We start from the raw sequence: 16,557 nt of genomic DNA on the forward strand, positions 1-16,557 counted from the left end.
GATTGACTCATCCTCAACATAGCAGGTCACAGCCCCAGAACTGAAATGTGTTTCTCAGTTTTGAAAAGGAAGGAGCTAAAAGATTACCAGACGACTGACTATATTAATATCTTCAGTGCCTTCACTATTCAACAATATGATGAAATCCCTGCAGTATGCTTTTGCATCACACATAGCTCACTCAGAAAAATTACCCTATGTTTTAGTTAGGAATTTTCATTATTCTTGTTTGTAATGTCGAAGAATACATTGTGTACTGTTTACATAAAGTTTATTGTTATGATGAATCAAGTATAGTTACATTTATTGTCTCACCTGTTAATGCACAGTTGGTTTCTGAATGTACTGTCCAGAATGGAATGCACGATTCAGCAATGGATGTGTAAAGACATTAAAGTTAATGTAGAAAAATGAAAATTTCAGTTCTTTTTATAGACCATTACTAGTTTTTTACTGGTTACCTGTCGTAAGTTACTCTGTACAGTTTATGGTATATTTTTGTCATTTTCTATATGTATTTGTAATCTAACAGTGCCGTTTCACTTGCTGAACCTCGTGGTGATGCTGGTGACATCTCGATTTGTCCTACATCAATCACAAAGGCTCTGCTATTACACCTGCAATGTGGTGCAGATTATCTTAAAGTTGTTCGCTGTATCATACAACATGTTTCCAGATAGTGGCAAACCAGTGTTGACGTTTTAAAAAAAAACATAAAATTCTGTTTGTTTACATTAAATTGAATTGTATACATTAAGTAATGGAACTACCTGTTTTGAACTCTTTCTGCACCAACACAGGATGCAATAATCACAGCTGTTTGAAAAATAGTCTTTGCCAAATTTTAAGAAAATCAAATGATGATGATTATCAGAAATGGGGAACTGTCCCATTTTGTACCTTATGATAAAATGAATGATATAACAATTTTCAGTCCATCATAGACACTGTATACAGAGTATCTGAGGAGTAATGGTCAATATTCATGGACATGACAGGAACGACCTTTTGAAGCAAGAAGTGTAATAAACAGGGCTCTAAAATGCATATCTTAGGAACTATGAGCACTTCACCTTAGATACTGGAAGCAGGTCTCTTCTACTGAAAGCCCTTTGCACTGTTCACATTTCTTGCAGTTGTACAAACAGTGTTAGAGCACATAATGATAATTTGACTTTCACTCGTTCTGTTCTTCATTTAAGACAAATTCTTATAGTCATCTTACAGCTATTTTGTTTTAATTTTCCCTGTTCATAAATTATATTAGTTTTAGTGCGACTGTAGTTACTTGATAAAAGTTGATTCACAACACTAACACTAATCCTTTTCATTCCACAGGTACAGTGTGTGTCCTATTCAGCTTTCCTCTGATATTCTCACCGTGCTTGAACTGCGAACATAGCCATCAGTGGGCTCAGCTTATATATTATTCTGCATTTGTTATCATCTTCCAGTTGGGTTGGGCATCAGTACAGATTTCACATCTTTCACTAATTCCTGATCTCACACCAAGTGAGCATGAACGCACAGAATTGACAGCTATAAGGTGAGATCATAACAGCTGTAGTATTTGAGGCCAAAGTAGTTGCAGGACATTGTCTTTTGCATAGGACTGTGAAGCATCTTCTGGAGGCATATTCTCTCTCTCTCTCTCTCTCTCTCTCTCTCTCTCTCTCTCTCTCTCACACACACACACACACACACACACACACACACACACACACACAGTGAGTAATATATTAAACATATGAAGAACCATATTTATTATGATCTTTTCTTAGGGAAAGGAAAAAAATCATTGTATGTTGTGGCTAATTTTGGTGTTGTTGTTTATCCATTTCGGTATTACTTTGAAGTACCTGATGTTCCTTATTTTTGTCTTCCTTAATGGTTTCTCTCTCTCTCTCTCTCTCTCTCTCTCTCTCTCTCTCTCTGTGTGTGTGTGTGTGTGTGTGTGTGTGTGTGTGTGTGTGTGTGTGTGTGTGTGTGTGTGTTTTGAAAATGAGATTATATCTGTCAATTACATTACATTTATTTACATTATTAAAAAGATTTCACTAGAACAATTAAATCTAGTCAGTTATAACAAAAATAACTCTGCAGCCATAAATTATTGGAAATTTTTCAATCAAAGTTGGATACATTATGCTGCCGATCTGCCAGAACAAAACAGGTGCCCGGAGTCTATATTTGAACATAGAAGACATACTGCCTTCAGTACACCACCAGATATTTGACAATGTGTACATTTCCTCTTGACATAGCAAGTTGCTTTTCCACTAAATAATCTACATCTATATCTACATAATTTCCCACAAGCTATTACGCAGTGCATGGCAGAGGGTACCTTGTACCACTACTAGTCATTACCTTTTGTGTGTCACTTGCAAATGGAGTGATGGGGGAAAGACTGCCTGTATGCCTTTTTATGACCACTAGAGTATCTTATCTTTTTTCCACTGTGTTTATGCAAAATTTATGTTGGTGGCACTAGAATTGTTCTGTGGTCAGCCACAAATGTCCATTCTCTAAATTTTGTCAGTATTTCATGTCACCTTCTCTCCAGGGATTCCCATTTGAGTTCACAAAGCATCTACCTACTACTTGCATGTTGACTGAGACCACTGGTAACGAATCTATCAGCCTGCCTCTGAATTGCTTTGATGTCTCCCTTTAATTCATCCTGGTGGGGATCCCAAATACTCAATCAGCACTCAAGAATGGATCACAATAGCATTCTGTATGTGACCACCATTACAATTGAGCTATATTTTCCTAAAATTTTCCTATTAAACTGAAGTTGATCATTCATCTCCCCTACTGGACTTTGCATTTGTTCCATTTCTTATTGCTTTGCAACATTAAACCTGGATATTTAATCATCATGACTGTGTGAAGAAACACACCACTAATACTGTATTTGAACATTGCTGTATTGTTTCTGCTACTCATCTGTGTTGATTTAGTTTTTTACATCTACAGCAAGCTGCCATTCATCACACCAAACAGAAACTCTGTGTAAATCATCCTTTACCCTCCTGTGGTCACATGATGACACTTTACCATACACTAAAGTGTTGTCAGCAAACAGTATTATATTCTGTGATCCATTCCTGAGTACTGCTAGTGTGTTTGGGATCCTCACCAAGTCAGTTTAAAGGAAGACATTGAAGCAATTCTGAAACATGATTTGAATGGATTTGTAATCAATGGGAATATTTATGCAGCTGAATCGTGGCATTACAGGCATAACAGAACAGGCTCATTAAAACGCAGCATTAACAGAGTTCATCCTCCTCCTCCCCCCCCCCCTCCTCCCCCTTCCCCTCCTGGTTAAAACACATTCCCATGAATGTGAACACATACTTTGATGGATCTATGATGTTAAGAGACATTAGTTTGATTTCAAGTTGTAACCCAGTTTGTTTGTGTTTCCTTTACCTATGCCTGAAATATTTGTTCATTTATGTTTCTCTAAAGCTCGCTGATTTCATCATTACAAAATCCCTTTATCACAGTAATGAAGCAATCTTCAAATTCTTGACTTGTAATATAGGTAACACCATAGTTTTGCCCAGTGATGTCACATTTCCCAATATTTGTGCACAACAAGTTGTATCAGAAATAATACAGTTTGGAAAATTGTTAGTGTGGTGCATCAGTTAAACTGTATATTTTTGTAGGATATATTTATAAATATGAAAACTACCAAATATGTCACTTTAACTTCATAAACATGTAAATAAACATGGTACCTGTTTGGTTTACTCTTATCACCCAGTCACAGCACAAGATATGTGTCATCATATAAACACGTGCCTGGTGGTAAAACAGCATACTGAAAATGTTTATTTCAGCATTTGTTGAATATTATTTTTACTATTTCATGTCTAAATCTTGTGGTCGCAAACTGAATTGCTATGTAACACAAGCCCTAGGTCTGGTTGAAAGGTAATGGTTTGGTTAGGAGCTGACAAAGCAGAACTGTTTTCAGCAGGTACTATTGTGTATGTCACACATCCTATACTGTACAACAGCATGTTTTGCTCTACGTCAACAAAAACTGCAGAGTTTGTGTTAAAGTTTACATAAAATTTTCCTGGTCAAGTGTGTTTCGCTTTTATACTGCTGTCTCAGTCCAAAAGTAGGTTTGATGCAGTTCTCCATACTTGTTGATCTTGTGCAAGATAAAGGTAATGAGTGAATAACAAGGATATGGAGTGTATCAAATTGTACACAATTCAGACATAACTTACATAAATACAATAAAAGATACAATTTCAATAAGTTATCAAATAAAAATATACCCAGTTAACAAAAATAGTGTATTTACATGAAGCAGAGTTAAGCTAAATATTACAATAAATAAATACATGAATAACAAACACCAAATTTTTGTGTCTGTGGTAGTGCTACAAATAAAAGTAATTAATAGTATTTCTATAACAATTGTAAGTTTAGGGGTGGTTTTCATTTTTTCTTATAAATTCATTAACCATATAAAAAGATTTCTGTTAGGTACTCTTTCAGAATTTGTTTGAATTTCAGTAACTGCTTATGAAGACTTTGTTATTTAGTGGGAGTGCATTATAGAGCTTAATGCTAGTGTAATAAACTTATTTTTGAGCCAAATTTAGACTTTTCAATCCAGTGTGCATACTGTTTTTGGTTCTTGTGTTATAGCCATGATATTCGCTGTTATCTTTGCACAGAGAAAAGCTATTACTGACAGAGGTCCACAAGGAAAAAATATACTGAGGAGGTGGTGAGGATCCACATCTTTTGAATCAAATACCTGCAAGTTGTGTACAGTGGACACCACTCATTATTGTGATGGCTTTTATTAGTGCAGTGTTTTTGAGAGATGTTGGTTCTCTCATAATAGAAAAGCATAGGACATTAATTAATGAAAGTAACTGAATTAGGAAGTCTTTAATGGTATCTACTTCAGCCACTGAAGCAATATTTCATAGTGCAAATATTGCTGAGCTAAGTCTTCTAACAAACAAAAGAAAAATTCGGAGTAGGTATTAAAATCCATGGAGAAGAAATAAAAACTTTGAGGTTTGCCGATGACATTGCAATTCTGTCAGAGACAGCAAGGGACTTGGAAGAGCAGTTGAACGGAATGGACAGTGTCTTGAAAGGAGGGTATAAGATGAACATCAACAAAAGCAAAACGAGGATAATGGAATGTAGTCGAATTAAGTCAGGTGATGCTGAAATTAGGAAATGAGACACTTAAAGTAGTAAAGGAGTTATGGTATTTGGGGAGCAAAATAACTGATGATGGTCGAAGTAGAAAGGATATAAAACGTAGACTGGCAATGGCAAGGAAAGCATTTCTGAAGAAGAGAAATTTGTTAACATCGAGTATAGATTTAAGTATCAGGAAGTCTTTTCTGAAAGTATTTGTATGGAGTGTAGCCATGTATGGAAGTGAAACATGGACGATAAAAAGTTTAGACAAGAAGAGAATAGAAGCTTTTGAAATGTGGTGCTACAGAAGAATGCTGAAGATTAAATGGGTAGATCACATCACTAACGAGGAGGTATTGAATAGAATTGGGGAGAAGAGGAGTTTGTGGCACAACTTGACAAGAAGAAGGGACCAGTTGGTAGGACATATTCTGAGGCATCAAGGGATCGCAAATTTAGCATTGGAGGGCAGCGTGGAGAGTAAAAATCGTAGACGGATACCAAGAGATGAATACACTAAGCAGAGTCAGAAGGATGTAGGTTGCAGTAGGTACTGGGAGATGAAGAAGCTTGCACAGAATAGAGTGGCATTGAGAGCTGCATCAAACCAGTCTCAGGACTGAAGACAACAACAACAACAATAACAACAACAACGTCTTCTAGAAAGATGAATAATGTGTGTTGACCAATTACATTAGCTGTCTATATATGCAGCCAGGAATTTTGCATCTTCAACTTCTTTTTTTTTTTTTTTTTTTTTTTTTTTTTTTCTCCACACGTAAAGATAACTTCTTCAAGATTTCGTTGTAGTGTCTGAAACCTCATATAATGGGTTTTATCTGCTTTGTGAGATACAATTTCACTGAAAACTTTGTTCATAGTTTATTCAAGATTATCTGACAATTGGTCAATGAGAATTGTAGCATCGTAGCATCACTTGCAAAAAGGTTAAATTTACTCTATATTGGAATGAAGAAAATTGCAACGTTCCTAGAACAGCACCTTGTGACACAGCACAATGTAAGATGTCTGTTCCCAGTCCCCGCGCCCTCTGCCCCCAACAGACGGAGACACATACTTATTGCAGACATTTTTAAGTGGCTTCCAAAACTTGATTGCGGAGATAAAATTGCTTGTTGAGTGCAAAAACTAGCACAAAACCCAAATTGATTTTTGGTGTAGGTATTCTTTCAGTTTAAGCAGCTATAATCTGCCCTCGTGCTTATAATTCATTTACTGAATGTATTAATATATTTTCTCAAGCTTGGATTAATAATTGAAAATTCATCTTGCTTTTAGTAATGCGTGTGTTTGTGTGTCATTTTTCATTTCATTTGTTAAGTATAAAATTTCAAAGGTTCTTGATATTTAAAGTAGCTTTTGATTTGTTGTCATGTGTCTGTTAGTGAAATATGTTTTGTTATTTATAGGTATAGTTTTACAGTCTGTTCCAATGTATTTGTGTACATTATTACATGGGCAATTTTGCACTTCACAAGTGAAAATTCAGAAGCACAAATAGGCCCAAAAGATTTAACAAAATTTCAGGCAAGTACAAATTAATAATGGACAAATTACTATAATTTCACAAGCAGCATAGTTTTACATTTCCTTTGTCATTTATCTTATTTTAAACACTGAACCTGATGTAATTAACACGATACACAGTTGGAAATTCCTATTTATATAACATATTGTGCTGTGCCCTACTGCTATAGAATGTGTCACTGATTGGGATTGGAGTTGGTGCATTTGCCTCTCTGATATTTCATCTGGGTGTCAAGGAAGCACCACCACGCAGTGATGGCTTAATGCATGGTCCAGGTGGCAGACGCACAGCATTACACATGCTGAAAGATATTCAGCTTTATCAGGTATGAATGCATATACCATAAGGTGTTTGGTGTCATGTTTTGCTAAGAAATCTTTATCGTGTGGTGTGCTCTGTTTATAATTTAATTTTTTTATGAAGAAAATGGAAAGAAACTTGAGCTTAAACATCCCATCTCTGAAATAGTTATTAAAAAGGAAATACAAATTTAGATTTGGGAAGGAAATTGACGATGTTCTATTTAAAGGTACTCTCTCTCAATTCACCTTGATCAGTCCTGGATAAGCTATGGGAAACCTAAATCTGGATAGCCAACTGGGTATTTGAATCCTGGGCTGCCAGATGTGTCCACAGTCGAAACCATTACACAACTTTTTTCTTTTTTAGGGGAAGTGAATTAAAGACATGCATTTCTTTGTTTTCTTGTGTTTGATGACTGCAATATTAAAAGCATTATCTCTTGACATGCTTCACAGAATTTTGGTGATAATAAATTCCTTGTTTCATTGCTTTTGTAATATCCCATATTTACATGCATTCTTTAATTGGACATGTAATGAACTAACTGTCATGTGCTGTGAATTATGACATATATTTTAATCTCTTTTTCGTTGTATATTTGGTGTGATTAAGTGAATTTTGCATTTAATGTGAAGGATGAAGTCCAATAAAAGTTTTAAGCAAGTATTCACTTTTGTTAATTTCTTTGGTAACAATCTACTACAGAGCACATTTTGTTTTCTGATTTTAGAGTATAAATTTGATAGAATTAAAAATGAAAGTATCGCAAATTTTCACGTGGAAGGCATAACAGTATGTCTGTGTGCTTGCCGTGTAACAAAAAGTTGTTTCACCTGCAGCTTTTTTTGTGCCATTTACTATAAGGAAATACAGTATAGAATGATGTATTGTCTGGCATTTTAACCTCAGACTTGCCAACAGTATGCCCCATCTCCCATCATGAGTTAATAGTTTACTCTATGTATTGCCGATGCAACTATTAAAGAATCTCGTCTCCAGTGCTCCTCAGGAAATCATTAGCTCCCTCCCATCCACACTGTGTGATGCTTAAAGTTTCCTCATTAACTTATGTTACCAACAGCAGGTCAGCAGTGTGCACTATCTTGGTGTTGTGCACACAATGCTCTGGAAACCTCCACTGCCTGTCTACTTGCCCTCGATTTTCTCTCTGTGTTATTGTATTTTGCTTACAGTCGGGCTTACCAGGATCTGCCATTTTGCGTCCTCCTTCAGAGGGCTATTCTTGGCTCCATACTTCTAGGAAGGAAGGACTGATGACCTCACAAGTTGGTTTGTTTAACTCCAACAACCAACCACCCAATACCTCGATTCTCTGGGGCAAATTGTCATAATTGTGGTTGTGAAACTTGACGCATTGCACATTCTGATGCTATGTCTAGATTACTAGTGATTTCATTTTCTTGTTATGAAAGTGCTCAGAATAAACTGTCCCCCAGAATATAATCATAATAATCCTTATTAGTTTGTGAAATCTTTGGAAAAGCAAAGAAGATTCTTTTTAATCTGTTATATATGTATCCCTAATCATTCCCTTTTGCTTCTTGAGACTGCTTTTCGCAATATTTAATTTAATATTTTTTTAGACCAGTATTGCAATATGGTATTTTTGTCCATAAAATTAGTTCATGTCTTCCAGTGCTGTTTAATATCATTTGCCTGTAAATATTCCCAGTGTAAAATTGTTTTTAACTTCCTGTAGACAAATATATATTTGCACATATGAAATCAGTTGGTCTGTTCATGACTAAGACAGACAAGGAAATGGAAAAAGTTCAAAATGACATGGTAAGGTACTCATTCACTTATTTTAATTTTTACAACTGAATTGTAACGCTTTGGTGACCAGCCACTTAGAAGAATGTAGGGCCTGGGAAACAGGCCACCTATGCCATTATTTAAAGCGATACTTGCACATAAACTGATCTGCCAGAATATTATGATCACCTACCTAATAGCCAGTATGTCCATCTTGGGCGTAGATAACAGTGGTGACGCATCATAGCATGGAAGCAGTGAAGCCTTGGTAGGACACTGGAGGGAGTTGGCACCACATCTGCTGTAAATTCCAGGGAGGGGGGCTGCTGATCTCTGATGCCATGTTCAGTCACATCATAGATGTGTTTGATTGGGTTCAGACCTGGGGAATTGGGGGACTAGTACACCAATTGGAACTCATCATTGTTCCTCGAACCACTGCATAACCCTTGAGGCCTTGCGAAATGGTGCGTTACCTTGTTGAAAAATGCCATTGCTGTTGGGAAACATGATCGTCATGATTTACAACCAGTGTATGATACTCCTTGACTGTCATGATGCCTTGCACGAGCTCTAACAGACAGATACCCGTGTGAATGTTCCCCAGAGCATAATAGAGCCACTGCCAACTTGTCTCCCTCCCGCTGTACAGGTGTAAAGGAGCTGTTCCCCTGGAAGACGACGGATTCGCCCCCTCCCATCTGAATGATGATTAAGGTACTTGTATTCATCAGACCATGCACCACTCTGCCTCTGCGGCAATGATCTGTGCCTATGGTCGTATGCCCATTTCACTTGTAGTTGCCAATATGATGGTGTTAACATTGGCACATGCATGGGTCATTAGCTGCGGAGGCACATCGTTGGCGCTCTGTGTGTTGAGACACACTTGTATTCTGCCCAGCATTAAAGCCTGATGTTTGTCCTGCCACAGTTTGTTGCCCATTGTGTTTTACCAGTCTGCACAGCCTGCAACGTCAGCCATGTGTAATAAGGGCTGGCTGCCTAATCCCACGAAGTTAGGATGTTGTGTCACATTGGTTTCACCACATGTTGAAGATGCTCACCACAGCACTCCTAGAACACCTGACAAGTCATGCAGTTTCAGAAAGGCTCATGGCGAGCCTCTGGGCCATCGTGACTTGTCCTCAGTCGAACTCGGATCACATACCTTCCCCATTCTACTCACATTCAGCACGCTCAGTGATGCTACATGTATTGTGTGTGTGTTTGACTAGCTGTCATTCCTCAGGATGTGACGCTGCTATCGTCTGGATGGATTTATGTCGATAGTAGGTCTGTGGTCATAGTGTTCTGGCTGATCAGTGTATATAATTGATGTATCTTAAAGAATATTACATACTAAAAAAGACGAAGCTTCAAGATTTATTCTTCATATGCACCTTTGTTTTTTTTTTAATTCCAAAAAAAAGTCCTCTTGAGCTTTCAAAATTTCTTGCTTGCTCAACAAATGAAATGTATTTAACGCATTTGTAGCAGAATTACAGCAAACTATGAAATCTAACAAACACACACACGAAATTGTCAGTGTGATCCTACTGGCTCATCCATTCACAACAGCAGCTGTTGCATTTGCCGAGAAAAAATAATTCCAGAAGTTAACAACACAAGGTAGCACCAGACAAGGGACATGTAGCAATACATCCGTACATCGTTTCCGAGCAGTAGGTGCCTTGTGCATCTGGAAAACTGCAGCCGAATATGTACATAGTTGTAGTCTTTTTTTAATACTGAGTTGTGGCTTGAGCTGGGCTCAGGTTTGTTCAACAGAGTGTTAAGTATCTCACTGAAGCCAGAGTTGTGTAACTCTGAACGGCAGAATCTTCTTGCTGCTGCTTCAAGTTGTGGCAATGTCTGTCTCAGCACATATGGTTGCTGTAGCGACATTTCGACCATCAGAATGTTAAGTCACTCATGAGCTCTTGTTGTTGTTGTGGTCTTCAGTCGTGAGACTTGTTTGATGCAACTCTCCATGCTACTCTATCCTGTGCAAGCTTCTTCATCTCCCAGTACCTACTGCAGCCTACATCCTTCTGAATCTGCTTAGTGTATTCATCTCTTGGTCTCCGTCTACGATTTTTACCCTCCACGCTGCTCTCCAATACTAAATTGGTGATCCCTCGATGTCTCAGAACATGTCCTACCAACCGATCCCTTCTTCTAGTCAAGTTGTGCCACAAGCTTCTCTTCTCCCCCAATTCTATTCAATACCTCCTCATTAGTTATGTGATCTATCCATATAATCTTCAGCATTCTTCTGTAGCACCACATTTCAAAAACTTCTATTCTCTTCTTGTCCAAACAATTTATCATCCATGTTTCACTTCCATACATGGCTATGCTCCATACAAATACTTTCAGAAACGACTTCCTGACTTAAATCAATACTCGATGTTAACAATTTTTTCTTCTTCAGAAACGCTTTCCTTGCCATTGCCAGTCTGTATTTTATATCCTCTCTACTTGGACCATCATCAGTTATTTTGCTCCCCAAATAGCAAAACTCCTTTACTACTTTAAGTGTCTCATTTCCTAATCTAATTCCCTCAGCATCACCCGACTTAATTCGACTACATTCCATTATCCTCGTTTTGCTTTTGTTGATGTTCATCTTATATCCGCCTTTCAAGACACTGTCCATTTCGTTCAACTGCTCTTCCAAGTCCCTTGCTGTCTCTGACAGAATTACAATGTCATCAGCGAACGTCAAAGTTTTTATTCTTCTCCATAGATTTTAATACCTACTCCAAACTTTTCTTTTGTTTCCTTTATTGTTTGCTCAATATACAGATTGAATAACATTGGGGAGAGGCTACAACCCTGCCTCACTCCCTTCCCAGCCACTGCTTCCCTTTCATACCTCTCGACTCTTATAACTGCCATCTGTTTTCTGTACAAATTGTAAATAGCCTTTCGCTCCCTGTATTTTACCCCTGCCACTTTCAGAATTTGGAAGAGAGTATTCCAGTCAACATTGCCAAAAGCTTTCTCTAAGTCTACAAATGCTAGAAACGAAGGTTTGCCTTTCCTTAATCTTTCTTCTAAGATAAGTCGTAGGGTCAGTATTGCCTCACATGTTCCAATATTTCTATGGAATCCAAACTGATCTTCCCCGAGGTCCGCTTCTACCAGTTTTTCCATTCGTCTGTACAGAATTCACTTAGTATTTTGCAGCTGTCACTTATTAAACTGATAGTTCGGCAATATTCACATCTGTCAACATCTGCTTTCCTTGGGATTGGAATTATTATATTCTTCTTGAAGTCTGAGGGTATTTCGCCTGTCTCATACGTCTTGCTCACCAGACGGTAGAGTTTTGTCAGGACTGGCTCTCCCAAGGCTGTCAGTAGTTTTAATTGAATGTTGTCTTCTCTGGGGGCCTTTCAGTGCTCTGTCTAACTCTTCATGCAGTATCATATCTCCCATTCCATCTTCTTCATCTACATCATATTCCATTTCCATATTGTCCTCAAGTACATCGCCCTTGTATAGACCCTCTATATACTCCTTCCACCTTTCTGTTTTCCCTTCTTTGCTTGGAACTGGGTTTCCATCTGTGCTCTTGATGTTCATACAAGTGGTTCTCTTCTCTCCAAAGGTCTCTTTAATTTTCCTGTAGGCAGTATCTATCTTACCCCTAGTGAGATAAGCTTCTACATCCTTACATTTGTCCTCTAGCCATCCCTGCTTAGCCATTTTGCACTTCCTGTCGATCTCATTTTTGAGACGTTTGTATTCCTTTTTGCCTGCTTCATTTACTGCATTTTTATATTTTCTTCTTTCATCAATCAAATTCAGTATTTCTTCTGTTACCCAAGGGTTTCTACTAGCCCTCGTCTTTTTACGTACTTGATCCTCTGCTGCCTTCACTACTTCATCCCTCAAAACTTCCCATTCTTCTTCTACTGTATTTCTTTCACCCATGTCTGTGAATTGTTCCCTTATGGTCTCCCTGAAACTCTGTACAACCTCTGGTTTAGTCAGTTTATCCAGGTCCCATCTCCTTAAATTCCCACCTTTTTGCTGTTTCTTCAGTTTTAATCTACTATTCGCTCTTGAGTAAATAGAAATAAAAACAGTTTTTAAACACACGTTTCACATAGCATGACAACCAAAACACCTTTTAAGTATAGATTAAATCACTGTACCATGTATTACCAGTAAATTATTTTCAATTTGTTGCCACACTACAGCATGCTGTATTGGGTTATATAGTTGTTACCTTTAGTTATCAGGAAACAGTGTGTGCTGAAAATCTACAGCTCAGTGGTATTGCCTTTCTGCAAAGATGGACACATGTTGCAACACAGTGAAAGCTATCAATAACATAAGGAGACTATTTCATTTTGGCATACAACTTGAAGCAAAGAGTGAAGTGTACAACAGTTAGGATATATAAAGGACAGGTTCAGCTCCCTCCTCCCTTTCAAACACAGCTTTTTGTATAAACTTGCATGATAGTATGTACTTGTGCTAGCAGCAATCTGTAAAATAAAAATGCATATTCTCAAATGAATTAAAGTAATCTTCTTATGGAAAAGTAACATTACCTTGGTGGCACAGATCATCTTGGTCAGGGATGCACAGCTGATGGCCCATGAGCTTCATGTAGCTCAGCATTGATCTGATGGCAGCCCACCCCTCATTGATCATTCTTATAATTTTTTTACTCATTTTTCACTTTTTCCTAAGGAGGAGAGGGTGAGCCCTTGCAGAACATCGTTCCTTTGAGCCACACCAAAAAATGAATTTTTTGTGAAAAATTTCTTACAGTCCTTTCATGGTCACAGTGAGGGATTTGAGGCCCATGGTATTAGCTAGTGTGTACACCTCTGATCGTGGTTAATCTATTATAAGGATAGAAATTATTTAAAAAATGTTAATGGCACTACTTAAGTGAGTTAAGATACATATCATAATAGGGGTAGTCACTAATTCACAAGTGAATGTTTTAGTTCTCTATTTTATTAATATATGTGAATAGTTACAAATTTGCACTGTCTCTTATATGTGCACACAATTTCAGGTTGCAGGAGTGTATATGGCAACTAGGCTCTTTGTCAATCTCAGCCAGGTTTACATCCCTCTGTACCTGCATGAGTCACTGAGTATGAATGCAGAAAGCTTGGCAATAGTTCCACTTGTCATGCTTCTGTCCAGTTTTGGAACATCATTGCTGATCAAACTGTTAAACAAGAAACTTGGCAGAAAGGTTTGACTAGTTTGACATTGTAATTAAAAAAAAAAGTTAGTGTGTGTAGTCTTCGCTACATTCTTATTTTATGATTTTTGGTTTTCAGGTAGCGTATTTAGTAGGTGCTGCTGTGGGGTTTGCTGGGTGCTTATGGATCCAATTTGGATATGGCAGTGCATTTGTTAGATACGAAATCTATGGTGTTGCAGTTTTATTGGGTATGTTCAGGTATTGTCATTCCTAAAACTATTTAAAGTATTGTATAAGTAAACCTGTTTATCTTTCGTCATTATCATCATACTTAATAATATTAGTATCAAAGGAAAATTCAGTTGGAAAAATTAATAAACTATGAGACAGATTTGACGGCCATTACATACCTTCAGGAGGTGATGGGTGTAGTACTAATGTTAAACACAAAAAGTAAAAGTTAGAGTGAGAGGGTTCTCAGCGTCTAAATCGTAAAAAATTACTATTCTTAAAGTATCAGTATTGAAAAGGAAAGTTGCTACTCACCATATAGTGGAGATGCTGAGTTGTGGATAGGAAAAACAAAAAGACTGTCACAAATAAAGCATTCAGCCTGTAAGGCCTTCATCAAAAATTCTCTCTCTCTCTCTCTCTCTCTCTCTCTCTCTCTCTCTCTCTCTCTGTGTGTGTGTGTGTGTGTGTGTGTGTGTGTGTGTGTTTGACAAAGGCCTTGTTGGTCAAAAGCTTATTTTGTGACACTCTTTTTGTTGTGCCTGTCCGCGACACAGTGTTTCCGCTATATGGTGAGTAGCAAACTTCCCTTTTTGTAATATTGGAAATAACTATCCTGAAGAGTAAATAAAAGTGACTGTTTATTAAATGATTACATAAAATCTAGTTTGCAGTGTGAATATCAGAGTGTGTGTGAAACAAACTAAGTTTTGCAGCTATGGGGGTTTTCGTGTATGAGGCACATCCAGAAAATAAGTTCCATATTTTTTTTTTAAACAAAGACAACATATTTACATAAAATATTTCATCGGCAACAGGTACAGCAATGTTTGAGGTACTTTTCGACATAGTGGCCAAAGAATTGAGACACTTGTGATGTCATGGGATCAACTTTTGTATTCCTGTGTCGCAGAAGTCTGCCACCTGTGAATGGAATCAGTGTATGGAAGTCATCTTCAGCTCTTCATCATCATCACGGAGGACAGGAATTTCGTGAGGTACAAGAAAAGATGGAAATCGTCTGTGACAATCCTGTCAAGGAACTCATCACCATCATGATGATACTGCTGCAGAAATGTCAGTGCTGCTCCAAAGCATTTTGTTTTGTACTTGGGTGTCAGGTTTTTCTGCACCCACCTGGCACACAATTTCTTGAACTTCTTAGTGACAATTTCATGCAACAAGGCTCTCAATATCTGTGGAAAATGACTGCTAAGCTCCTTAATTGTGAAGGGATGAGTCTCCTGGGTGCACTGCTGCTCACCCAGATGATCATTGTTGAGAGATGTTCACCCACTGCACTCTTCTCAGGGACACTTTGACAACCTTCGGAGAAAAGCCTACACTCATGATTCACCATCTGTTTGCTCATGATGTTCTGCCTGTAGACCTAGCAGAGCTGATGAGTAATTTCGATGGGCTCTATGTTTTGTGCATTGAGGGACCTTATCACTTTCCAAACCTCACAAGCTACAGGAGAACGAATAAGAGGCACCATGCAGGTTGTGTCAGGCTGGCATTTGATTGTCGTGTCATAGATCTGTTGCACATGTGCATTTTTCCTGGCTAAATATGTCTGCTTTAAAGGAAACATCGGGAAATGTACTTTCTGGATGCACGTCTTATAAACAATCTTCCAAGATAATTATTGTTGTTATATGGTCTGAAAGGCCCCCTTCAGCATCCATGTGGTGTTGGGAGCTTTATGACATACTTGTTATATTGAAAATTAATCTGCTGGGGAACTTCACTGCCGCATGCAGTCCAAACACAGACAAGTATCCATACCAATACAGCATATCCTATGCAAGAATGTGGACCTGTGCAGTATCTCAAAAATACCCTTTTTATCTATCATTGGTAAATGACATTATTACTCATTTTTTAAAATAAAAAGATGAGTGTACAGAAAACTTTGCACGTCTGTCTTTCAAGGAAAAATTCCAAATTTTCCTAAGGAGAGAAAAAAAAAAGAAAACTGTGTCCTCACCAGGGACACACTCCTTAGTTCTTTTGAACTGGGACCTGAAACTGGGAACTTTGCCTACTTTGCTCTACAGACTGAACTATTCAGGCACGACTTTCAATTTGCCCTAAAAGCTTTATTTCCTCCAGTAGCACCTCTCTTCCATGTCTCCACAATATTCTTTCTTCCAGGACTGCTAGTCCTGCAAGACATGAAGGAGAACTTCAATGGTATTTGGAAGGTAGGAGTTAATAGTGGTGAAGCAAAGCTGTGAGGGTAGGTAGTGAATCATACTTGTGAAGCTGTCATTAGAGCTCTTGCCCAGGAAAGGCAAAGGTCTCAGGTTCA

At 37.8% G+C, this 16,557-nt stretch overlaps 1 protein-coding gene across 5 annotated transcripts in view; it reads left to right on the top strand.

The window, feature by feature from the left end:
• The window catches only part of LOC126266728 (major facilitator superfamily domain-containing protein 12-like), a 73,069-nt gene that overhangs the window by 15,945 nt on the left and 40,567 nt on the right, over positions 1 to 16,557 (top strand). For all 5 annotated transcript variants that reach the window (XM_049971212.1, XM_049971211.1, XM_049971206.1 and 2 more), the window contains exons 4-8: positions 1,339 to 1,546; positions 6,630 to 6,747; positions 6,918 to 7,073; positions 13,875 to 14,060; positions 14,149 to 14,260. In XM_049971212.1, coding sequence (XP_049827169.1) covers positions 1,339 to 1,546; positions 6,630 to 6,747; positions 6,918 to 7,073; positions 13,875 to 14,060; positions 14,149 to 14,260 — 780 coding nt within the window. The remainder of the gene's footprint in view (positions 1 to 1,338; positions 1,547 to 6,629; positions 6,748 to 6,917; positions 7,074 to 13,874; positions 14,061 to 14,148; positions 14,261 to 16,557) is intronic.

This window comes from Schistocerca gregaria, chromosome 4 (genome assembly GCF_023897955.1).
Source record: "Schistocerca gregaria isolate iqSchGreg1 chromosome 4, iqSchGreg1.2, whole genome shotgun sequence".
Classification (NCBI taxonomy): domain Eukaryota; kingdom Metazoa; phylum Arthropoda; class Insecta; order Orthoptera; family Acrididae; genus Schistocerca; species Schistocerca gregaria.